Genomic DNA, 24,514 nt, shown 5'->3' with positions numbered 1-24,514 from the left:
AATCTGTAAATCTTTTTTGTTTTTTTGGAGCCAAAAAAAAACGGTAGAATCCGACCAATGACAACATGAAACCTTTTTTTACCTGAAAATAGATTTTTCGGGTAACTTTTTTTTCTGGTTGTTTGGTTGTTGTTTTTTCTTTAGTTGCCAAACATTTAATTGCAATGAATTTTATTGATTGTTTGTGGGTGGTTAGTTTTTTTTCCCTCGCAGGTACTACCTGCCTACCTGGCAGAAACAAAAAAGTGACGCCACAATTTTTTTTCGAGTCAAGGTAGAAGTTTTTTTTTTCTTTTTGGTAACCAAAAAAAAGAAAAAAATCGGTCGAATATAGAGAGATCTTTTTTGGAACAACCAACCGAACGACGACGACGACGACTTGACAAGTATAGTAGGTTTGACGTGAAACCAAAAACCAAAAAATTCAGGGAGTCGAAAGAATCAAGAAGAAAAAGAGATACTATTTAGTGGAACGAAGAAGGAGAAGAAACCAAGAAAAATAAAAAACGCTTGAAACATTTGAAAATTTTGGTTGATTTGACCCGGATCCAGTGTGGATAAAGAAAAATTCATTCATCAAAATCAAAATCAAAATCATCATGTTCTTTAGCTCAATTCGAAACATTTTAATTACTGATCATCATTCGTTTGATTCTTTTCCTTTTTGATTTTTGATTCCAAAGTTACCTGTGAGGCCTTATATAACATCATTATCATCATCAATAAAGTTTTCTGCCAAAACAAAACAAACAAAAAATGTGTTTTCCTTTATTCATCGCTACAATTATTAATTTATGATCAATCAATCAATCAATCGATCAAACAAGCACCTTTGAGTGATTTTTGTGTTAATTTTTTTTGTTTGCTTGTTGACCATTTGACAAATCAATCAATCAATCAATCAAAAATGATTGGAATATGGAAATTAATATCAAATATTTTAACATTAATAATATCGGTTAATATTATTGAAACTAAATTAACTAATTATGATAAAATTGGGTAAATTAAGGGTTAAGATTTTCTATAATCAATCATTTTTTTTAACCATTCGTTCACCAATCGGTCATTTTTTTCTTTGTTTTTAGACAACATTATAATCTAACTGATAAACAAATATTGGATGAAATAATTATACCGGAAAAATATGATTATCGTATGAGACCTGAAGGTTTGTTTATTTATTTTACCTGTGGTGTGTGTGTGCTTAAGTGTTAATGTAATTTGTAATTATATAGAAAAAACTATTGTAAATTTATCAATATTAATATTAACATTATCATCACCGGATGAATCAAGTGTTACATATGAAATTGGTTTTGTATTGATGCAACAATGGTATGATCCACGTTTACGTTTTGAATTACCAAAAATATTACAAAAATCAAGTGAATCAAATTCTATTTATTTGAATGGTTTGAAACATGCTGATCGTATTTGGATACCGGATACTTATTTTATAAAACATGGTGAATTTCGTGAACAAACTGATCAATTTGATCCATTACATATAACATTGAAAATATTTCCAAATGGAACGGTTCTGTATACTACACGTCGTAATATGGTGTTAACTTGTGAAGGTAATCTACGTATATTTCCATTTGATAGTCCCAAATGTTTTTTCGGTATCGAAAGCTGTAAGTGTTGATTTTTTTTTGTTCAATTCTTTAATTGTTTTAACCCCTGATTTTCCCATAGTATCACATGAAAAAGATCAAATACGTTTACAATGGGATGATAAAGTGCCTATAAAAACATCCGATTCATTAAAAACAATTAATGCATATATGATACGTAATGAAACTAATCGTTGTAATAAAAGACATTCATGGCGTAGAGAATTTAGCTGTTTAAGTGTATTATTAGTATTTTCACGTGATCAATCATTTTATTTTTCAACCGTTTTCGTACCGGGTATGGTTTTAGTAACAAGTTCATTTATTAGTTTTTGGTTGGATGTTAATGCCGTACCAGCACGTGTTATGATCGGTGTAACGACTATGTTAAATTTTTGTACAACAACCAATAGTTTTCGTTCAAAATTACCTGTTGTTTCGAATTTGAATGCAATGAATCTATGGGATTTTGTTTGCATGTTTTTTATCTATGCATCAATGATTGAATTTATAATTGTTAATTATATTTATCGTAAAGGTAATCAACAACAACAACAACAACAAAAACAACAACAACAACAATCACGAACAACAATGCAACAACAACAACAACAATCAAGACATAATAGTTTTACAAAACACGATTTTAATTTTCGTAATAAGGTAAGCCCAGAAAGAAAATTAAGGGTTAAAATGAATTCTTTTTTAACCCGTTATTTTCTCGTAGAGTATTCGAAGTATTTGTAGCCGTGCACCAGCCGCACCACCACCACCACCAATACCAGTAGAATCATCATCGATAAACATAATGGATATGCCAAAAAGAAAATTTCGTCGTCAACAAACAACCGAATTGGATATACGTTTGGCTAAAAGTGGTAATTTTGCTACTTCACAAACTAAAACAACAACAACAGGTAGTACAGAGGCAACATCATCTGGTTTAGTAATGACAACAACCGGAACCGGTACTGATACTGGTTCTGAAAGTGAATCAATTGATCATCATCATCATCATCACCATCATCAACAACATCAACGTTCAACAGCAGCAACAACCGGAATACCAAATCAATCATATCGTGTTCGTTTAACCAATACTAATCTAACCAATACGAATAATATTATGCAACCAACATTATCCGAAGAACAAGAATTATCGGAAAAATTATCCGTACAACAAATGAAAAATATTGTTATGGAATGGATCCGTCGACCATATCTGTTTACAGCCAATGAACAATATAGTAGTAATGAACAATTAGCTCGTTCGATTGATCATATATCCAAAACAATTTTTACATTAACATTTAGTTTATTTTCATTTTTTTATTTTCTTACATATGCATTTATTAAACCATCACAATTAGATGATTGGATTGAAAAAGAATTTGAATCATCTGATTGGTGATTGGTGATTTTGTTTTGATCAAAAAATATTTTTAGTTTTTAAAAAAATTTTTATCAAATGTTTTAAATTAAACCAAAAATTTACCTTGAAAATTTCTTGTTTTTCTTCTGCTTATATCCGCTAAATGGAAGCAGTTTTTTTTTATTGCAATCATCACCCTCACCATTCATTCAGTGTTAAAAAAAAATTGATATTCAACAGACAGCAAAAACAAATCAAACAAACAGGGTAGCAGCCAGTATTCAATAAGCAACAGCAGAAAGCAGCTGAAAAGAAAAATTTAATTCTGCCCTGAAGGAAGGAACAACAACAAAACGAAACGAATCGAATTGAATCGTGTCCTGCGCTCACTTCTCCCATCAGCATTCCAAGCAACAAAAAAAAAAAAAACAAAAACATTCAAGGTCCGAAGGTTATTATCGCGATAATAACGACGAAACGAAAATTAAAAACCTGAAATTCTTCATTGGAAAAATCCCGGATCCGGTTATTATTGCTGCCTGATAATTGGAATTTTTTTGCTTGAAATTTTTTTCAGAAATCAAAACAAAACAAAAAAATCGAAAACAAAAATGAATATATCCTGTATATCTGTGTGTGTGTGTAACTTTGGATTAATAAAGAAAAAATATCTCAAACCACTGTCGGTAACCACCGCCTTACCGTCACACACACTACTACCGCTGCCGCTCGATCAAATCAACCAACCAACCAACCGACAGTGTGATCCTGATATACCACACACAAGCCATACACACACACTAACTACTTCTTCTTCTTGTCCAATGTTGTTGGTTGGTTATAATCGCGAACGCACAACATTGGAAACAAAGACCAAACAAACACACCGTTGTTCCGTTCATAAATACTATGATCAAAAGCATGCATGCTGTGTTCGATTTTGGAATCAACAGCAAAGCCACGCCTGTTTAGTATCTATTTTAAATTAGAAAAAAATTTCGCTCAAAGGCGTGGCCTATAATCGAATACAAAATTCGAGCTCTTTTTCCGTTGGTGGTGCAAAATTGTAAAAAAAAAAAAAAACATTCCAGTTTCCTTTTGTTTTGATGTGCTCTTCTTTTGTTGGTTGGTTGTTCTTGTTTGGTTGGTGTGTGTGTGTGTATGAGTTCCATATCCTGATTTCATTTTAGCTAAAAAAATTATCATTTCGAAATTGATTGGTCATTATTAATCATCTAATTCTCCTCTTGTGTGTTTATCAGTTCAAACAGTTCCGTTCGGCGAACAAAAGCGAAAACGAACAAAACATTCAAACTCCTCTCTCTCTCCTTTTTTTGGAGGGTTTTTTTTCGTTGCTCAAATCGTTCGATTTCGATTTTGGTTTTCATTTTCAATTTCTATACATCCAACAGGTATGTTTTGGTTAGATTAGAATTTTCTGCAAAAAAAAAAAAAAAAAATCATCATTGTTATTGTCAGTGTCAGTCAGCCAATGGTGTGTGTGTGAGTGTATGGAAGACTTCTCATCATAACAAAAACAACGTGCGCTTCTATTTATTGTGTGTGAATACTTTTTATATATGACAACAATAAATATTCATTATTCTCGACTTGACATTCAAGAATTTAATGATTAAATTTCAACATTGACAATTTGTTTGTGTTTACGTTTGTTTTTGATGTAAAAACAACAACGAAAAGAAATTGAAACATCAATTTTGTAACAATGATGACTATGGATCATCATCATCATCATCATAATCATCATTCGATAAATCATATACAAATGAATGCTATGGATATATCGGAAACTTATCAGGCAACAAATTCAATACAATTACGTACACATCCAACACATGCAACAATAAATTTTAGTGAATTGGGTAAAAAATTATTAGAATCAGCACGTAATGGTGATACTGAAGATGTTGTTGAATTAATAAATTCTGGTGCACCATTCACTACGGATTGGTTAGGTGCATCACCATTACATTATGCAGCTCAATATGGTCATGTTGATACTGTTGAAACATTATTACGTTCAGGTATTGCTAAAGATGCACGAACAAAAATTGATCGTACTGCATTACATGTTGCATCACAAGAAGGATATTTTGAAACAGTTACTGTTTTGATAAATTTTGGTTGCGATGTTGATGCAAAAGATATGCTCAAAATGACACCATTACATTGGGCTGTTCAACGTGGTCATCGACAAATTGTTGAATTATTATTGAATTCGGGTGCCGATGTTAAAATTATCAATAAATTTGATAAAACACCAATCGATGTTGCTTATAGTTGTGGCCATGATGATTATGTGCCTTTATTAAAAGTAAGTTTCAATTTTGCTTTCGAAGAATAATGTTTAATCATTTGATTTTCTATGTACAGAGTTTCCTAGGCAAAGCTAAACCGAAAATAAATCCCATCGATAATTCTATACAGGTAAATCGGATGAAAAATCAAGCAAAAGCTCGATCAAAATTGTCGATTAATACAGTAAGAAATTCACAAAAATCATTACCACATCATCAATTGGTTAAACAAGAAATTGATGAAGATTTTGGTGAAATTCGACATTTATCAACTTCCATGGATGGTTCAACTAATGCATCTGCTGCTGCTGCTGCTGCCAATTCAAATAAAAATCAAATCATTATTACCAAAAGAACAAGTTTAGATAGTAGCCAATTACAAAATGGAAGCCAAACATTACAACAAACGGCAGCCGGTAAACTAATCGTAAATAATACCTCCATAACAAGTCTTGGCAATAATTCAAATGCTAAAAAATTATATACTATAAATTCACAAAATTCCAATATTTTATTGCTATCATCACCGAATAGTGGTTCAAGTAATAGCAACAAATTAAATGATGGTACTATTGGAACATCAAGCGGTCCAATAAAATTAATGACAACAGTTGGTTCGAATAAAAAGCCTGTGTTTACTGAAATAAAAGATGCAAAATCATTGGAAAAATTTCAATTCTTTAATTCATCAAATAAAACAGGTTCACAACCTGTTATCAAACGTTTTGTGATCAACAATCCAAATCAAACAAATTCCACTGTTATACAGGAAAAAGATGCCGAAATTGCCAAATTAAAAGATGAAAATGGAAAATTGAAAAAAGAATTGGAAGAAATTCGTTCATTAATCATATCAAAAGATTTGGAAATTGAGCGGCTAAAAAAATTAAAAACATCAAACAATAATAATAATCATTCGATTGGTGAAAAAGAAGAATCAATTAACCATCACCAGCCAACACCACCATCAAATTCACCACCACCAACACTTGATCTTGACGATGATGAACAATTGGATTGATTAAAGTTAACGAAAGAAACATTGAATTGCCATTCATTTTAATTATTATCATCATCATCCAGACAACAACCACACCATCAAATTGGTGATCATTCACAATTAAACATTTAACATTCGTCATCATTATCATCTCACATTTAATCGAGTAATTTTGTTAATTTGAGCATATTATCATTAATTTTTTTTCTGTTTGTAAACAAAAACAAAACAAAATATTTTTTCTAAAAAACAAAACAAAAAAGAATATATATTCTAATAGTATTTTTTCTCTTTCAGGACATATTTTCATCTTTGAGATTTTTGAAAATTATTCTTCTCTGTTCTTATTATATTTTTTCTTCTCTCTTTTCCTGTCTTCATCGTCATCAACATCTTGATGCATACTAAATGTTATTTGAATTTTGATTTCTGGAATTTGTAAATAATTCAATAATGATGATCATCAGTCAACACACACACACAAACATTCAACAAATGAATCGCAAAAGAATTTTTTCGTTTTTTTTCACTCGTTAAATTGTAAATAATTTTTTTTTTGCATCATTCGTGCTATTCAAAACATTCATCAATTTTAATTTTTTCAAAAAAGAAACAAGGCTGGTAAACAAACACATTGATATTGATTGATTTTTTTCCCGTTCTTTGAATTGTTGTTTCATTTAACCCTTTCATTTCATTCATTCAATTTTTTTGTTTTTAACCCGTATAATTCTTTTTTTCTCACTTTCAAAGCAGCAGCAACTTTCCGTTTAGGATTATTTTTCATTTCATTTTCATTTTCTCTCCATAAACCTTACACCTTGATTTTTTTTTCTCTCCTTTTGTCAATTTTATCGATCCCAATTTGTGTTTCAGGGTTATCACCATATCCATCATTCAATCAATCACACACTGTGTTTATTTTTGATGATTAAATAAATAAAAAAAATGTTTAATTTTTTCATAAAAAAAATTACCCGCTTAATTTTTTTCATTTTTTAAATCACGTTGTTTGTTCTCTGATCAATTGATACTTAAGTATTTTTTTTGTTCATGCGCATGCGCATTTCAAACGATTAAAGCCGTTTGCACATTATCCATTGTCTGTTTTTTCCACAGTGTGTGTGTGTGTGTTTGTGATACACATTTTTTCGGTTTTTGGGGTTTCGCGATCTCTCGGCTTTTGTGTGGTTGACTGCTGTGTGTATGAATAATGGTGGTGCGTGAGTCGAACAGAAAAATCTGGCGAAAAAGAAAACTAAATTGTTAATTGTTAATTGTGTTCAATCAGCCTGACTGCTTGCCTGCCTGCCTGCCTGACAACGATCGATAGTTTAATTTTTCCTGCTGCTGTTGTTAGAGTGACTTTGTGTATGAATGTGTGTGGCCATAATCGAAATCGAGCCCGAACATGCTTTAATTGACATTTTCGCTTTTGTTTTTGTTTCGTGTGTGGATCAGAAAAAAAAAGAAAGAAAATCTTATCCAAAACAACAACATTGATTGATTTATTGATTTCGAAGAATATTCTATTGTCATTTTGATTTTTTACATCACTGAATTTTATTACTTAAAGTACAAATGCGTCAATCAAACAATAATCTGGAATCTACCACCACCACAACTGAAATGGGAACCGAATTACAATACTCAAATTCAGAAATTCATATTGGTCAAAATGGATCGGCTAACACGAATAATACCAACGCAACGAATACCACCGGTTCAACAAAACCAATAATCGAACGTGGTGCATCATGGGCATTTGGTGAAACAAAATTATTATTAGCACTTTGGAGCCAGGATATGGTACAACGACAATTAACCAATTCAAAACGTACAAGACATGTATGGGAAAAAATTGCCGAACGTATTCGTGAACATGGTTATGATCGTACTGCTGGTAAGTCGTCGGTTGGATTGATTGATTGAAACGTTGATTAATTTTGCGATTTTTTTTCACTTTAACAAGATCAAGTACGAACACGTGTATTCAATATGATTGCCGAATATCGTCGGATAATGAAAAATCCAACACCTGAACGACGAAAAAAATGTATATTTTTCGATGCAATACATCGAATTTATCAGGCAAAAGATACAAATAGTCTGGAAAATGTTATATTAACAATGGGCTATATGATGGATAATCAATCGGGAAATATTTGTAGTATTACAAATGATCAATATAATTTTGATCCATTAGATTTTAGTAATATTGGTGGTAATGGTGGTGGTGGTGATAGTATTGATCAAGCTGATGGTGATGGTTCAAATGGTGATGATCAAAATAATAATAGTGGTTCCGATTCTGATGAACGTAATAATGAATTATTAGTATTTCCATTATCACCAAATTCATATGTAGCAGCTAATGATGTTGATGATGATACCAATTTTAATTATGATGGTATGTTATTGATTTGATTTGAATTCTTTAAATCAGAAAAATAAGTTTAATCATTGTTTTTTTTTCAACAGAATCAACATTTGTACCTCATTCAAAAAGATTTCGTTCAAATCCAGATACTACTAATGGTCAACATCATTATCCAACAACAAATAACCATCATCATCATAATCAGAATAATCAACAGCATAATAATCATTATAATAATCCTCATTTATCATCATCAATGCCATTGGATCAATCAGCATCAGCATTATTAATTGATCGAATGTTTTCACATCTTTCGAAAGAAACTGAAGTAATGCGTGAATGGGTAAATTTGGAACGTGAAAGATTAGCACAAGAAGTTGCTCGTCGTAAAGAGGAAAAAGATCGTGAAGAACGTCGTGAAAAAATATTTTTAGATGTTTTAAATAAATTACAGGAACGTATATTTAGTGTACTTAAACATCATGAACAACAATCAACAATGAAACAATCAAGGGATCAGGAAAAATCTCAATCAAATGAACCAACACAAACACCTACTTCATCCTCATCATCAACGTCTTCATCATCCAATAATCAGACTGATAAATAAAACAAAAACAAAACAAATGATGTAATGCGACATTGTTTGTTTTGTTTTGTGGTTTTTTTCTTTTCATTCCTTTTTTTTAAAAAAAATCAAAAATTGCATTCGATTCTTTTTTTCTTTTCTTTTCTTTTTTGATAATAAAAACAAAAAGCATTTTAGCAAATTGAACAAAAAAAATTTTCTGCCATTCGTTTTCGTTTTTTTTCTAAAAAGCTAGCGGTAAATGAATTCGAATATCTTCGAATTACCGAAACTAAAATTATTATATCTGGGCCGGGCGGATTGATGGATGATGTTCATCATCGCATACTCCGCCCATTAATTAGTTGCCAAATTTGGAATACGAATTATCATCATCAACAAACCAACAACATATGCATCTTGGTTATTTTTGAAGAAAGCGAAAGTTAGAGAGAGTTAGAGCGAACGGAGAGAATTGTTTGTAGCATCCATTTATCACAACAACAACGAAAAAAAAATGTATGCCACCCGTACTTGTGTTTTAAAGATGATGTTTGAGTAAATTTCGGTCGAAAAAAATAAAATGTTATTTTGCATAATTCTCGAGCATCTTCTCTGTGTATGAAGTGTTGAGTTTGTGTTTTGGTATTTTCATTTTCGTTTTGCTGGATTTTTTTTTTGACAATATTCCTTCAACCTGTTGTTTGTTTGGATTTTATCATTTTTCTTTTTTTTTTGGTTTTTGCTAATCAGCTGATCAACAAACAAACCAAACAAAGTAAAATGACATTAGGTAAATCTTGTTTACATCCATGTCATGGAAACAGTAATCGTAATAAAAATGATAAGATTATTGTCAAACGTATTGATGATACACATGAAGAATTACATATGCCTGATAAAGGTATTGAATCATTGCATAAAATGCCCTATATTTGTAAGTTTTGTAATTTTGTTTTTACCTGAAAATATTTTAAAAAAAAACTTTATATTTTTTTTTTCTCAAGTCGATTTGGTAAATCTTCGATCCATCACACTAAGTCATAATAAAATTAGAGGTAAGATTTACATTAATTAAACCAAGATGATTTTTATCAAGGTAATTTTGTTTTGTTTTTTTTTCGTAAACAGTATTATCACCTGAAATTGATAAACTATACAATTTAGAATCATTAAATCTATTCAATAATTATATTTCTGAATTACCGATTACAATTTGTAATTTGGAAAAATTAAAATGTTTAAATATTGGTATGAATAATCTTCATACAATACCGAATGGTATTGAACGTTTGCAACAATTGGAAATATTGGATTTATCGTATAATTTTCTTACCGAACATTCATTTTCAACAGAATTTTTTACTTTAGGTAAGGGGGAAACAACAGGCAATACTTTTTTTCGAGAAAAAATTCATTCTGTTTTTGTTGTTGTTACAGAAAATTTACGTGCATTATATCTATCGGATAATGATATGGAAATATTATCTGGAGAAATTGGAAATTTAAAAAATTTACAAATTGTAAGTTTTTCGTCATTGTCGTTTTACATAATTACCTTCATTGATTTTACCATTTTTTCAGCTTGCTATTCGAGATAATCATCTGATATCAATACCGGAAGAATTGATTCTTCTTCAACGCTTACGTGAATTACTTATTCAAAATAATCGAATAAAGTTTGTAAATCTTTGAATCATTAACAAATTTTGTAAATATTTCTTGTTTTTAACAAAATAGAATGCTTCCACCCGAATTGGGTAATATGGATTTTAATTCACCACGTTGCCAAATACGAATGGAAGGAAATCCATTTGAACCGGATTTAAGTGATCAATTACAATTAGGTGTATCACATGTTTTGGATTATATTCGTAGTGATATTTATCGATCGTAAGATGATTTTCTTCTCGTTATTCTTTTTTTCCGTTTTAACATTATTGTTTTTCAATTTAAAAAAATAGACGTTATTCACGATACACAATGAATCCCGGTTCACCACCACCAAAAAATGAAGAACGTTATCAACGTAAACTTTTACGTTTGAAAGGAAAATGAATTGATGAATGAGGAATGGAATTTCGGTTCGAAAATTCAATCAAAAATCCAAAAAGATTTGCCAAAACAACCAGCCAGTCAGCCACAACAAGTGCCATAAATAATCCTTTTTTTTGCAGCTAAATAATCAAACAAAAATATTACTCTTTGCAATATTAGATTATCAATCGATTAAATACTTGTTTTTTTCTTTGCTTTAAAAAAATTACAATTTTTTCAATTAAAAATGAAACAAAAAAATCTTTTAATTCGAACAGAATTTTTCAAGATTCGAATGAGCGCATGTATTCTCTGGATGGTTCCTTCGCGAATCAACGTTTTTCTGTGTGTTTGGTTGGTTTGCTATTAAAACACAATGGGTTTCTTCTATTTGACGCGTCACTGTTATTGATTTTCGGTATTTTCGTTTTAACCATCAAATCGTTTTTGGCGTGTATGGTTGCCAATTTTATCAATTGATTGATTGATTGATTTTTTTTAGGGAAAACTTTGATCGTTTCAATTTAGGATTTTGTAAAGAAAAACATTTTTTTTGTCAATTTGAGCCATCATTGTCATTATCATCATCATCATCATCAAGTCAACATGTCGATCATGGATGCTTTAGGTCTTGGAGAATTGACACGAATGAGTAAACGACAGGTAAATAATATTATCCACTTTCAAATTGCCGGATTTATGATTTATATGAATATTCTACAAAGGTCCTGTATCAATTTTTAAATTTCGGTATGATTATATCATCAGCAATGATGATTTGGAAAGGATTAATGGTTGCAACCGGTAGTGAATCACCAATTGTTGTCGTTCTTAGGTTTGTTTTGTTTTTTGTAAAATCAATTTTATTCAATCAACTAAAAATCTTTTTTTTTGTTTTGTTTCGAAATTCAGTGGTTCAATGGAACCTGCATTCCATCGTGGTGATCTATTATTTTTGACCAATTATAAAGAAGATCCGATTCGTGTTGGCGATATTGTTGTGTTCAAAATTAAAGGCCGCGATATACCAATTGTGCACAGAGTTTTAACCCTCCATGAAAAGTATTTTAATATCTTTAAAAACGAAAAACTAAAATAACCTAATCATTTTTTTCATCATAGGGAAGATGGATCGGTAAAAATATTGACCAAAGGTGATAACAATTCGGTTGATGATCGTGGTCTTTATGCACCTGGACAATTATGGCTAGAGAAAAAAGATATTGTTGGACGTACTAGAGGTTTTGTTCCGTATGTCGGTATCATAACCATTCTGATGAATGATTATCCTAAATTGAAATATGCTGTACTCGGTATACTTGCGTTATTTGTTTTGGTTCATAGGGAATGAAAAATTGAAAATGAATTTATCTTTTTTTTTGATCTTTTGTATTATGGTTGCCGAAGGCTTTTTTTTTTTTTTTAATTTCCAAAAACAAAATATTATCAATCAATCAATCAATAAAGTAACCAAATATTTAATTGTGAAAAATAATTGTTTTACATTCGATTAAACCCTAAAACCAGCTTTCATTTTCATAAATTTTGCATTTATCAATCGTTTACGTTTCAGTAATGTTGAAAGACATGCAGTTTTTGGTCGTATCATTCGAATCATTTCGATGGGCATCGAATCCGTTGTTGACGATTGTGATAATTTATGTTTGGATTTTGATTTGATTGATTGGGTTTGGACATTATCCACATCAGTTTTATCGTTATTATCGATGGCCAATTCTAAATCAGTTGGCCGATTTATAATAACAGTTTCGAATTCAATACCATTTTCTGCTAATAAATTGTTCATCTTTCCAATACGACGTAATTGTCGTTGAACCATTCGTAGTTCTTGTCGTGTGGTTTTCGGTTGATTATGTGTTAATCGATGTTTTTCTACACTGCTAACAAATGGTCGATTCCAATTTTTGAAAATATTCGCATTAACTTTTTCCAATGGTAACATTCGACATTTAACAATTCGATCAAACATTAAATAATTGTCCATAGTTTGTGCAGCAATTTCGGCAACATCTTCAAATCTAAATTCAATAAAACCATAATTTTTTGGTTTACCTGTCTGTGAAACAAAAGAAAATGGGATTATATTAGAGTTGTCAAGTAAAAAATAAAAATAAAAATACCTTTCGGCTTCGCATAATTTTCAATCGTGTTACTTCACCAAATTGTGAAAAATATTCATACATTTGTTGTTCATAAAAACCATGTGGAAAATTTTTAATCATCAAAACACCGCGTCGTTCTTCGGTTCCATTCGAGGTATTTGGATTATTTTTTGTTCGTTTATTCGAGAATCCATTGGAACGAATCTTCTTTTGGACAGTTGTTTTCGTCGGTAACGAGGAATCAACTTGTTTCTTTTGTAAATCATTTTCTTTTAAAAATGATTGCAATTTTGCTAATGATTTATTCAAGTTGAACATTTTTTTGTTTGATTATTTTGGCAAGAGAAAAAAAAATGAAATAGAATTGGTTATGAGAAAAAAAACACGCATGGATATTCGAACAACTATTTCCACATAATCGAATGCAAACAAGTGGCATTAGTCTAATTTTTTTGACAATCAACTTTTTTTTTTTGAAATGGATCGAATGGATATTGTCGATCATGTTCGTCGAGAAAAATCACGAATTCTTGATGAATTAAATTGTGATCAAGATGATAAACTAACAAGAATCGATAATATTAGTAAAAAAATTGATGAAATTAAAAATCTAGTTCATCAATATACACCGACAATGATTGCCTATGATATACGTAGTTGTAATGATATTATTAAAGAATTGGAAACAACATTACAAAAATATCGTGTCCCGACAAAACCGTTTAAATTTTCATTTGATATTCGAAAAAAATCGGGTAATAATAATTCAACGAAAACCGTTGATGCGGTTGATTCGTCATCATCATCATCATCGAATCCGGCAATGATTATCGAATTGGATACTCCTGGTTTCAAAAATCGTTCGAATGAAAATTTAATTCTAGATAAACCCGAACAAACAGATGGAAAAGATATTGTTATCGAATCATTGGATAATTGTCAACTACGTATACAGGGTGTACCAAGTTCATTACGATTACGAAATCTACGAAATTGTCAAATCTATACCGGTCCAGTTCGAACATCAACATACGTTGAAAAATGTTCTGAATGTCAATTTGAAATCATTGCACAACAAATACGTATTCATGAAACGAAAAAATGTGATTTTTATTTGCATGTAACAAGTCGTATAATAATGGAAAATTCTTCTGATTTAAGATTCGGTCAATATAAATGGTTATATGATCAATTAGATAATGATTTTAAACGTTCAAATATAGATCCACTAATGAATAATTGGAAATGTATTGATGATTTTGATTGTGTACATCAGAATCAATCACCCAATTGGTCATTTATACCAATGGAGTGATGTAATGTAAAAAACAAACAAAAAAAAATTATAATTTTTTAAAAAGTGAAGTAAATGTGTTTGAAGAGAGAGATGAATGAGATTTTTGAAAAAAATTTACATCATGATTATGTGATTGTTGATTGATGTTTGATGGTTTTAATCATTCAATAAATTCGTTTGCTCTTGCTGCTGCTGTAGTTGTTGTTGTTGTTATTGCTTCAATTTTTGGTATCCAAAATGCCATTGTTGTACAAGCTGATGCTAACATCATATATTTTGGATTAAATTGTATACATTGTACTGGACCTGGATGTGTATCGATTTGGTTATTACAAAAATGATTACCATTTGTTGCATTCCATGCATGTATTCGGCCATCAGTTGAACCACTGAATATAAATTGTGAATCCGGTGTAAATGATGCTTCCAATGGTAAACCTTTATTATTCACATGACCTTTTAATGTTTGTAATGGTCGACCCATAAATGCATCAATAAGATGTATAACATTACCATTAGTATAAATCATTATAATTTTTCCATCGGGTGAAAATTTCAACCCGGTCCAATCACATTCTTTATCCTGTGATAATTTAAACGTATTGAACGGGCCTTTATCGAATGAACGCAGATCATATAATTTGACAGTTTCACTATTCAAACCGACAGCAAAAATTAAACCTTCAGGATCAAAATTTGCTACTGGTCGGCCAACCAAATGCATCAGACCTTGACAATTTGGTGATCGTAAATCCCAAAGACGAATAGTTTTATCCAATGAACCAGATAAAAATGTATCATCAATTGGTGACATACATAATGTGACAACTTTTTTGGTATGGCCATGAAAATATCGTATATATTTATTATCATGTAATGAAAGATAACGGATAGTATCATCAACTTTATTCGATGAATGTATAGCTGTATTTGGTGCATGTGTATAATGAATTAAATCAACACCATATTTTTTACTATTCAATGTACGTTTATGTATTCCTTTTTCACAATCATAAATAACAATTGAATCATCATCGGATGAACTAATTAATGTATCACCTGATGGTGAAAAATCAATCGAATTAATACGATCAACATTTTCATGAAATAATTTTGCTACACCAAAATTTTGTATAACATTTTCTTCTAATTTCATATCTGATGGATAATTTGATGATGATGATGATGATATTTTTGATGATAATGTTGATGATGATGATAATGACAATAAACCAGAATCATTAGGAGCATTCACCATAATTTCGTTCTCTTTGTTTGGTTTGGTAGTCGTATATTATAATACAACCGATGGCAAAAAGTGTTGAGAATCCGATCAATAACAACAACAACAACAATGGCAACAGAAGGAGCTCGTTTATCATTATTTCTTTTTCTACCCAAACGAATCATTTGGGTGGAAAAAGGTAAAAATTAGACAGATTTTTTTAGCGCTAAAAATCGATAAAATTTTAATTTTCTTTTTTTGTTTGTTAAATAAATAATTATAAATTGGTTAGAATTATTGATTAATTAAAATCTAAATTATGAAGAGTAATTATTTTCGTTTGTTAACGGTGAAAAAATTTTCAGTGTAAACATGCCAAATAATTTGTAAATATATAAAATCAATATTGTAAGTCGATTCTAAATATATATTGGTGATAATCATAGGTCATTTTTTCTTTGAAAATTGGTGGTTCAGTTCAATTGTTATCATAATTTATTTATCCAAATGTTCGGAAAGTAATTTTGATGGTTCAATAAATTCAAATCGTCCATTATGTACCGATGATAAACGTTTGCCATTATTGTTTGAACCTATTCAGAAAGAAGAAAAAAATGAAAAGATAATCATCATATGCAACTTTTGATAAATGAAATGAATACTTCGACAATTAAGATTCAAATATTGGCAACAAGCATGCAATAAGAATCGTTGATATGAACATTGTAATGCTGTTTTGTAAATAGATTTTGGATGATGACGAAAATGTTGTATGACTTTTTGTTCGATGGAAGCCAAAATGCCCTGCAAAAACCAAATTCAAGAAATTAGTCAATTTATCATCGTAAAAAAAACAATGAAAAAACATACAAGTGGAACATGTTTTTTGAGCAACTGTTTTCGTATCGTAGGTGATATTCGTGAAAAACAAAGATTCGAATCTTCTACACAAACATTTTCAATATCATCATCAACATCGTTGTTGATAATCGTTGAATCTTTCCAATGATGTTTTTCCAGTTCAAATTCAATAACACGATCCAAAAGTATTGATTGTTCATCTTCAGTACAATTGATAAAATCGTTTAGATTAAACAACGGATTGGTGCATGAATCCATCAACAATGTGAATGATGATGGTGATGATTGTATAAAATCATTGATTGATATTTCATCATCCAAATCGGTTTCATTGATTAAATTGCCCAAATCGTTCAACAGATTGGCTAAAATGCAATCATGACAAAGTGATTGTCGTTAAAAAATTTTTTTTTGTTAAAAAATTGTACAATTCAATGTACCATTAGCATAACGTCTAAATTTTTTATGGCTTTTTCCTTTGGTACCAAGCGCCGAAAATGTTGGTTCTGGTTTGGTTGGTAATAATTTTCTATTCGATTTATTATTCGATGATGATTGACGATGTGAACGACCATTGTTTTGATGATTCGAACGAGAATCATTTTGTCCAGCAAATGATTCTTCACTATAGTTATCAACAACAAAATCATTATCATAATCAAAATCCAAATCAAAAACATACCCATCACTTGAGATGTAGATCCATTCATCACCACTATCACCACCGCCACCATTTTGATGGCCACGAATATTATTAAAATTATAACGTATAACCCCCATTATATTGGATTCGAAAAATGGATATTTAACCTTTGTTTTTATTCTTGATCAGCAGCAACTAAATTTAAAAACAAATAAAAGTTTGTTTATCGAAAAATTTGATTTTCTGACGCAATTCAAATCACTTTGATTTGATAAATAAATTGAAAAAAATTGAATCGCACTGATGAGTAACAAAGATGATGATGATGATGATATCTAATCAATGTTATTTAATCAAATGTTTACTTCAATGATCAACAGCAACAAAAAACTTGATTTTTTGCTTTGTTTTTGTTTTTTTTTGGTTACTAAGGCTGAATGTGACATATAAGTTGATGATGGAAGGATGGATGTCCTCAATAATATGATGATGATGATAGGTCCCGCCCAAACGTACAATATACGTCGAATGTTTTTGTTTTTAACGAGAAAAGTTGTCAATCAACCTTTTTTTGTGAAAATTGTCATTCATAGATGGCGTTCGAGTTTGATGTTATCAATTTTTAATCGGGCGCCATTATCAATTTTTGTTTTGATTTTTGATTTGTTTTGTTTTGAAATGATCAAGGAAGACAGAAAATAAATAAATAAATAAATAATGTAATAGATATTACTGTCATAAAACAAAAATCTTTGAAATCTGATTTCATATGACTTTTAAAAACAAAAAAGCATCATTTGATTTTTGATTGTTTCAGAATTTAGACAAACAACGCAACGAAAACAACAATGAATTCAATTTCAACGTATCTTGTTTCAATTATTTTGTTATTCAATTTGGTGATTTATGAAACTATTGAATCATCATATACACCAGTGGTTATGTATCATGGAATGGGCGATACAGCATATGGTAGTATTTCATCGGTAAAAACATTTTTGGAAAATAAACTTACAGGAATTTATGTTACATCAATTCAAATGGGTTCGAATGCTGAAGAAGATTTTTTCAGTAGCTATCTGATGAATCTAAATAAACAAGTTGAAACTGCTTGTTCAATAATTAAAGCTGATTCGAATCTGAAAAATGGTTATAATGCAATCGGTTTTTCACAAGGTGGACAAATACTACGTGCAATTGCACAACGTTGCCCAGAACCACCGATGAAAAATCTTATATCATTAGGTGGACAACATCAAGGTGTTTATGGTCTACCTAAATGTTTGGGAACGGTGAAAATTTGTAATTACGTACGTGAAATGCTTAATTTTGGTGCATATGTTAGTTATATTCAAGATAATTTGGTTCAAGCTGAATATTGGCATGATCCACTGCAAGAACAACTATATCGAAATCGTAGTATTTTCCTAGCTGATATTAATAATGAAAAACAACCCAGAAATGAAAGTTATAAAACAAATTTAATTAAATTAAAAAATCTTGTTCTTGTTCAATTTCTTAACGATACTATTGTACAACCAAAAGAAAGTTCATGGTTTCAATTTTATCAACCAGGACAAGCAAAAATTGTTTATAAACTTAAAGATTCACCACTGTATAAAGAAGATTGGATCGGCCTGAAACAACTTGATCAAACAAAACGATTAAAATTGTTAGGTACGATTGGTGATCATCTTCAATTTCATGTTCATGGAAAATGGTTTAATGATGAAATTGTTGAACCATATTTATCAACATAAATGATTATTATTTACATTTCCATTAAAAATCCCTTATTTCTAATATACAAGATTTACAAAATAAAAAATAACTAATTTTTCTAAATAAAAATCACAGCTGAAATTATAAATGAGGCGATCATTTTTCGGCATTATCATCAATGGTTTGACTTTTTTTCTTCGTCGTTGTTGATGTTTCATCCGCCAGACTAGTCAATTCCAATTCCGTTGAGTGTTGATTACGTTTTTTTACATATGATGCTAATGAATATGATGCAACCGAACCACCAATTGCCGAAACAATACCGGTGGATAATTTAAAACTAATCAATGCACCGATTGGACCGAAAATTGTTGCACCAACTGCTGCACATGCAATCGGAACAACACTTGATGATGCTGCCTGCAAAAAAAATGATCAGAAATAGAAATTATTAGATTATCATCGAGGAAAGATTGTAAAATGATTCTTACAATGGCTAATGATCGTGTTCCTTCATGTACATTTTCAACAGTATTTTCAATATTCTGCTCAATTTGATCAATCGGTGTTTGTTGTTCCTGAAATAATATTTAAAAAAAAATCGATAATTATCTTCTGTTTTTTGACATTTTTCTCATGAACTTACATGAACAATTTGACCAAATTTTCCCATCATTTCATGTAAATCTTCTAAATCTTGATGTAATGCTTGTACATTACGTAACGTTTGTTTACTTTTGGCTACATTTTTTTCTTCTTTTTCAACCTGTTGGGTTTGTATTGGCTGCTGTTGGTGATGTTCGATATTTTTTGATTCATCCACGATTGAAAAACGTTTTTCTTCGATTAATTGGCCACTAATTTTCGAAAAGGCAGTAATCGCTTGAATAACTTCATTTTTAATCAAATTAACTTTACGATCATATTCGGGGTCGACAGTAAATTCATTCAATAATTTATAACATTTTTCCAATTCATTTAGATTATTACGTAATTGTTTTATAATGTGATGAGAATTTAAATATTCTTTTGTTGAATGTTTATCGGAAATTTGATTCTGTTCATTCATTCAATGAATAAAAAGTTAATCAAATCAATATCAAATACGAAATACATACTGAACGTAAAATTTTCGAACATTTTTCCAATCGAATCAGATTCGGTTGTATTCCATTCGAAATAATTTTATCAATACTATCTTTGTAGAGAAGAATTTTTCGTTTTTGTTGAATATTCATTTTGTTGATTATTATAATTTTCGATTAAAAATTGTTTTGTAAACATAATTTAATTTAATTACAAAAAAATGCGTAGTCGAATCTTAATGATGATAACAGACGTTCTATAGTTCTATAGTTATCGCCGTAGACCATTTGGGTAGAAATCGGTGGCAATTTTTGATACCCGTCCACACTGAATCGAATATTGAGCATCGAGCCAACGTTTTTTTTTTCTCATCCAATGTTTAACACCGTAGTAAACTTGAGTTGTATAAATCGTATGAAAAATTGAAATTTTCTTTTTTGCGCGATTCTTCGGTTTATAAAATTAAATTTGCATTAAAAAATCGATATGGATACCATGATTAATACGGATGATGTTGATCAAATTGATCCGACAACTGCAGCTGCTGCAACAACAACAACAACATCGAATCGAAATGAAATTATCGATCCAAACGCTATTGCATTGAATACCGACGATCAAGAAATGGCAAATAATCAAGAAGTTAAATCAATCGAAATCAATTTGAATGTTATTAAAACATTTTTTCTAAATACAATTTCATTGTATGAATATTTGGTTAAAAATCTTTGTACAACATGTAATGTTGTTGAAAGTGAAGAATTTATTGCATTACATAAAAATCTATTGGATTTTGAAAATATATTCAAAATATTTGAAGTTTCATTCGATAAAACTTTGTTGACAACATTGGTTAAAAAGAATATTATACGTGATCAGATTTCGGTTTCGAACACTCATCATCAATCATCAATGGATCATGGAACTATCGTTGGAGATAATAATAATGATCATTCGATTGTTAATGATAATAATCATTATCATGAACAAAGTGCCGTTACTTCGAAATATCCATGCTATGTATCATCTTGTAGTCAATTTTATTCCACTGAAGAAGGTGCTAAAATACATTTTATCAAAAATCATTGCAACAAAGGTGATATATTTGATGAAGATGAACAAGCAAAATGTAAACAATCTGAACATGCTATTGCTAATTTGAATTATTTGAAAAAAAATGCTTCCGGACGTTATAATTGTCCAGTTGATGATTGTAATTATTCAACATCGGATCGTAGTAATTTTAAAGTACATCTGCAGCGTCATACGAATTCAAGGACATTTTCTTGTATTTGTTCGAAAAAATTTTTTACTCGTGATCCATTTATGATACATTTCGTCCGGCTACATATGAAAGAAGTTGATTGGAATTTGGCACAAAATGATATTCGAACATTACGTAAAACTATTCGTCGTCTGATTAATCGTAAATATTTACAATTCACTTCGAATGATGATGTTTCCGATTCAGATTCCGATCTAAATGGTCCAATGGATGCTGAAAAAAATGAACTAAACAATTATATAACACAGGCTATTCAAGATTCAAACCAACAACAACAACCGATTACCATATCATCAGAAAATTCAATGTCTATCGATAATAATAACGATGATGATGGTAATAATGATGTTGTTGATGATGATGAAATTACAATCGAAACAATACGTTTGGATTCAAAAAATTCATCAACAGATCCATTGAATTCATTCAATGTATCATTAAATTTAAAAGAAAATTTTTTTACCGATTCGGTTACATTCAAATCAGAAGGTGTTGAACAAGATGTTTTGGCAAAATTACCTGCAAATGAAAAATTGGTACAAAATATGTCATTATCATCAACAAAAGATAAAATTATTCAGAAAGAAATACCACAACGACAACGTAAATATAAATGTCCACATAAATATTGTGGACAAGAATTTTTTACATCAAAAAATTTATTAGTTCATTTGAAAGCATCACATGATCCAAATAATCCTGTACCATGTACTGAACCGGGTTGTTTGGCTCGTTTTAAATCAACTGCATTATTGGCTCAACATCAAAAACGTCATCAGGTACAATATTCTTGTACAATTTGTTCATATCGTACACATTTGGCCGCATTGATGACCCGACATAATCGACAACATGCTGGTGAACATTTACATCATGAATGTACAATTTGTCATGAAAAATTTGAATATCTTGGTGCATTACGATCACATTTATCAAAAGTACATAATGAAAAAGAACCATTAAAATGTGAATTTCGTGATTGTCAGAAAAAATTCAAAACAATCATCGGTTTGAAAAAACATTGCCGTGAATTTCATTATAATATGAAAGCGGAAATTTGTTGTGAATGGCCCGATTGTACGGCTATATTTTCAAATAAATCATCAATGGCAAATCATATGCGTATACATACTAATGAACGACCATATCAATGTACATGGCAAGATTGTGGTAAATGGTTTCGTTTAAAAGAAACATTAAAACGTCATATTAAATTGCATCAAGGTTATAAACCACATATTTGTCCATTCGATAATTGTGATTGGTCATTTGTAACGAAAAAAAGTTTAAAAACACATATGGAAAAAGGACATCATAGAAATTCACAAACGGCAGCCGCATCAAATAGACATCAACAACAGCAGCAACAACAAGAACAACAATCTACATCCGCATCCGTATCTGCATCTGCGTCTACATCTGCATCCGCATCCGTATCCGTATCGAAACAAGAATTAGATGATTCTGACGAAGTTCGACCAAAAATTGAAATCGACGATGATGATGATGATTTAGTTATTGCACAACAACAACAAATGGAACAAGATGATGATGATGATCATTCGAATACTGGTGAAGAAATGGAAACAACAACAGCATCCAATATTGATTGAAAATTAAATAAATTGAAATTTTTTTTTTTTTTTTTTTTGGTTGAAATATTTTAATTTTTGCATGCAAATTATACCTTTCTTTCTCTTTCTTTGTTCAATGAATCTTTAATTTTAAAACGATCAAAACAAAATTCATTAAAAAAAAGAAAAGAATAAAATTAATGATTCAATGAGCTTCACCCGAATTAGCCATTGTATATGATCGTTTATATGCTTCTTCAATACCAGCACATATACCTGATGCAACTTCACCTTTATCCAAAACCATTTGTCCAAAAATAGCACCACCCGATGGACTTGATGCATCTTCTTTTAATTTGGATGCATTATCACCTGTATGCAATATTGTTTGCGATGTTGATGATGCAATTTTCGATGCTAATTTTATGGCTGATGCACGTGGAAAACCAAGTTTAACAGCACCATCAGCAATTGCATTGATAAAATAATAGCACTATCAACAAAAAAAAATAAGTGTGTCAAAGGGTTATGTTGTTTTTGCAAAAAAACTTACAAATGCTAAACCAGCACCAGTAATTGTACAAACACTATCCATATGAGTTTCAGGTAGATATTCAATACGACAAATTCTACTTAAAATATCACGAACTAATTCGGGAAAATTTTTACTATCCGGTTCGGCATTAACCCAACAATTACCAACACCATAAGCGATTGAATGACTGAGAACACAACGAAAAAATTTCACCGCATAACGATCCGGATTTTCAGGGTTCAATAAACATTCTTTAATTTGATCACATTTATAACCGAATACCAAACTAAATACATATACTGGATGTCGCATATTTGGTATATAATTAGTGGTTAATGCTGCCGGTCTTGTACCACCAATTTTATATAGATTTTTAATTACAGATGGTGGTACACAGATAAAAACAATATCACAATCAAAACGACCAAATATATCGATATTACGTTTCGAAACACGAATACCGGGAAATGTAATTTTCAATTGATCAGTATTAACTGTTGTTGGTGCTGTAACATAAATACGTTTTGGTTCGACTGGTCTTTCATTTGGATTATCTCTTGGATGAACAATCAAACCGGTAATAATAGCCGATGCTAAACGACCAGCACCAACAAATCCAATACGGCAAGTTGTTTTATCCGCTCGTGTACGTCTTGATCTTCGTGTTCTTGATGTATTTGCTGAAACGGATGTTTTTACTGATTCATTTGGTGCGCTCATTTTCGATTTCTTTTTGATTTCACTTGAAAAAAATAATAAAACAAATAATAAAATAATAAATAAAAAAACGAAAAAAATTTCCAAACTAAAATCAAATCAATGAATCGAATAAATGAATTTGCAATTCGTTTTTTATCGATAATCAATCA

At 30.3% G+C, this 24,514-nt stretch overlaps 13 protein-coding genes across 15 annotated transcripts; 8 read left to right on the top strand and 5 right to left on the bottom strand.

Annotated features, from left to right (window-relative positions):
• The first annotated feature begins 330 nt into the window (after positions 1-330).
• On the top strand, positions 331-3,030 carry LOC113795521 (glutamate-gated chloride channel-like). 3 transcript variants are annotated; one of them, XM_075821547.1, is made up of 6 exons: positions 332-1,002; positions 1,089-1,171; positions 1,239-1,640; positions 1,702-1,917; positions 2,158-2,282; positions 2,347-3,030. In XM_075821547.1, the coding sequence occupies exons 1-6, from the start codon at positions 908-910 to the stop codon at positions 3,028-3,030; spliced, it is 1,605 nt and encodes a 534-aa protein (XP_075677662.1). In that variant the 5' UTR covers positions 332-907. The 3 variants fall into 3 exon arrangements, with proteins under 3 accessions (XP_075677661.1, XP_075677662.1, XP_075677663.1); XM_075821546.1 differs by having other exon boundaries at positions 331-1,002; positions 1,702-2,282; XM_075821548.1 differs by lacking the exon at positions 1,702-1,917 and having other exon boundaries at positions 333-1,002.
• A 955-nt stretch (positions 3,031-3,985) lies between these two features.
• Atac3 (Ada2a-containing complex component 3) lies at positions 3,986-6,941 on the top strand. The gene is made up of 2 exons (XM_027345724.2): positions 3,986-5,326; positions 5,386-6,941. The coding sequence occupies exons 1-2, from the start codon at positions 4,718-4,720 to the stop codon at positions 6,328-6,330; spliced, it is 1,554 nt and encodes a 517-aa protein (XP_027201525.2). The 5' UTR covers positions 3,986-4,717; the 3' UTR covers positions 6,331-6,941.
• A 495-nt stretch (positions 6,942-7,436) lies between these two features.
• Positions 7,437-9,373, top strand: LOC113795543 (uncharacterized). Its single transcript, XM_027345735.2, has 3 exons — positions 7,437-8,212; positions 8,282-8,719; positions 8,791-9,373. Exons 1-3 carry the CDS (start codon positions 7,891-7,893, stop codon positions 9,297-9,299), a joined length of 1,269 nt encoding a protein of 422 aa, XP_027201536.2. The 5' UTR covers positions 7,437-7,890; the 3' UTR covers positions 9,300-9,373.
• Positions 9,374-9,558: 185 nt separating this feature from the next.
• On the top strand, positions 9,559-11,520 carry LOC113795575 (ras suppressor protein 1-like). Its single transcript, XM_027345770.2, has 7 exons — positions 9,559-10,194; positions 10,265-10,315; positions 10,389-10,628; positions 10,698-10,780; positions 10,842-10,936; positions 10,998-11,150; positions 11,222-11,520. Exons 1-7 carry the CDS (start codon positions 10,041-10,043, stop codon positions 11,313-11,315), a joined length of 870 nt encoding a protein of 289 aa, XP_027201571.1. The 5' UTR covers positions 9,559-10,040; the 3' UTR covers positions 11,316-11,520.
• Positions 11,521-11,812: 292 nt separating this feature from the next.
• On the top strand, positions 11,813-12,994 carry twr (signal peptidase complex catalytic subunit SEC11 homolog C twr). The gene is made up of 4 exons (XM_027345804.2): positions 11,813-11,957; positions 12,020-12,129; positions 12,207-12,356; positions 12,417-12,994. Exons 1-4 carry the CDS (start codon positions 11,901-11,903, stop codon positions 12,643-12,645), a joined length of 546 nt encoding a protein of 181 aa, XP_027201605.1. The 5' UTR covers positions 11,813-11,900; the 3' UTR covers positions 12,646-12,994.
• LOC113795585 (uncharacterized) lies at positions 11,835-13,800 on the bottom strand. The gene is made up of 2 exons (XM_027345782.2): positions 13,436-13,800; positions 11,835-13,371 (listed from the first exon to the last, which is right to left on the bottom strand). Exons 1-2 carry the CDS (start codon positions 13,733-13,735, stop codon positions 12,805-12,807), a joined length of 867 nt encoding a protein of 288 aa, XP_027201583.2. The 5' UTR covers positions 13,736-13,800; the 3' UTR covers positions 11,835-12,804.
• A 38-nt stretch (positions 13,801-13,838) lies between these two features.
• Tbcc (Tubulin-binding cofactor C) lies at positions 13,839-14,901 on the top strand. Its single transcript, XM_027345793.2, has one exon. The coding sequence runs from the start codon at positions 13,896-13,898 to the stop codon at positions 14,730-14,732; it is 837 nt and encodes a 278-aa protein (XP_027201594.1). The 5' UTR covers positions 13,839-13,895; the 3' UTR covers positions 14,733-14,901.
• Wdr82 (WD repeat domain 82) lies at positions 14,503-15,972 on the bottom strand. The gene has a single exon (XM_075821550.1). It carries the CDS (start codon positions 15,970-15,972, stop codon positions 14,875-14,877), a length of 1,098 nt encoding a protein of 365 aa, XP_075677665.1. The 3' UTR covers positions 14,503-14,874.
• A 182-nt stretch (positions 15,973-16,154) lies between these two features.
• LOC113795555 (R3H domain-containing protein 4-like) lies at positions 16,155-17,824 on the bottom strand. Its single transcript, XM_075821551.1, has 5 exons — positions 17,483-17,824; positions 17,241-17,425; positions 16,810-17,165; positions 16,602-16,743; positions 16,155-16,532 (listed from the first exon to the last, which is right to left on the bottom strand). The coding sequence occupies exons 1-5, from the start codon at positions 17,578-17,580 to the stop codon at positions 16,435-16,437; spliced, it is 879 nt and encodes a 292-aa protein (XP_075677666.1). The 5' UTR covers positions 17,581-17,824; the 3' UTR covers positions 16,155-16,434.
• A 271-nt stretch (positions 17,825-18,095) lies between these two features.
• Positions 18,096-19,294, top strand: LOC113795664 (palmitoyl-protein thioesterase 1-like). Its single transcript, XM_027345873.2, has one exon. The coding sequence runs from the start codon at positions 18,292-18,294 to the stop codon at positions 19,201-19,203; it is 912 nt and encodes a 303-aa protein (XP_027201674.1). The 5' UTR covers positions 18,096-18,291; the 3' UTR covers positions 19,204-19,294.
• Positions 19,173-20,532, bottom strand: LOC113795673 (uncharacterized). The gene is made up of 4 exons (XM_027345884.2): positions 20,284-20,532; positions 19,812-20,222; positions 19,657-19,743; positions 19,173-19,585 (listed from the first exon to the last, which is right to left on the bottom strand). The coding sequence occupies exons 1-4, from the start codon at positions 20,401-20,403 to the stop codon at positions 19,322-19,324; spliced, it is 882 nt and encodes a 293-aa protein (XP_027201685.2). The 5' UTR covers positions 20,404-20,532; the 3' UTR covers positions 19,173-19,321.
• A 64-nt stretch (positions 20,533-20,596) lies between these two features.
• Positions 20,597-23,179, top strand: LOC113795642 (uncharacterized). Its single transcript, XM_075821544.1, has one exon. The coding sequence runs from the start codon at positions 20,738-20,740 to the stop codon at positions 23,147-23,149; it is 2,412 nt and encodes an 803-aa protein (XP_075677659.1). The 5' UTR covers positions 20,597-20,737; the 3' UTR covers positions 23,150-23,179.
• A 12-nt stretch (positions 23,180-23,191) lies between these two features.
• Positions 23,192-24,478, bottom strand: LOC113795653 (pyrroline-5-carboxylate reductase 3-like). Its single transcript, XM_027345862.2, has 2 exons — positions 23,664-24,478; positions 23,192-23,603 (listed from the first exon to the last, which is right to left on the bottom strand). The coding sequence occupies exons 1-2, from the start codon at positions 24,363-24,365 to the stop codon at positions 23,316-23,318; spliced, it is 990 nt and encodes a 329-aa protein (XP_027201663.1). The 5' UTR covers positions 24,366-24,478; the 3' UTR covers positions 23,192-23,315.
• Positions 24,479-24,514: the final 36 nt, after the last annotated feature.

The sequence above is a fragment of the Dermatophagoides pteronyssinus genome, unplaced genomic scaffold (genome assembly GCF_027571235.1).
Source record: "Dermatophagoides pteronyssinus isolate colony J.1.1.1.1 unplaced genomic scaffold, Derpt_VIB-CSIC_2022.12 sq0011, whole genome shotgun sequence".
Taxonomy (NCBI): Eukaryota; Metazoa; Arthropoda; class Arachnida; order Sarcoptiformes; family Pyroglyphidae; genus Dermatophagoides; species Dermatophagoides pteronyssinus.
This window is presented reverse-complemented; position numbering and strand designations above follow the sequence as displayed.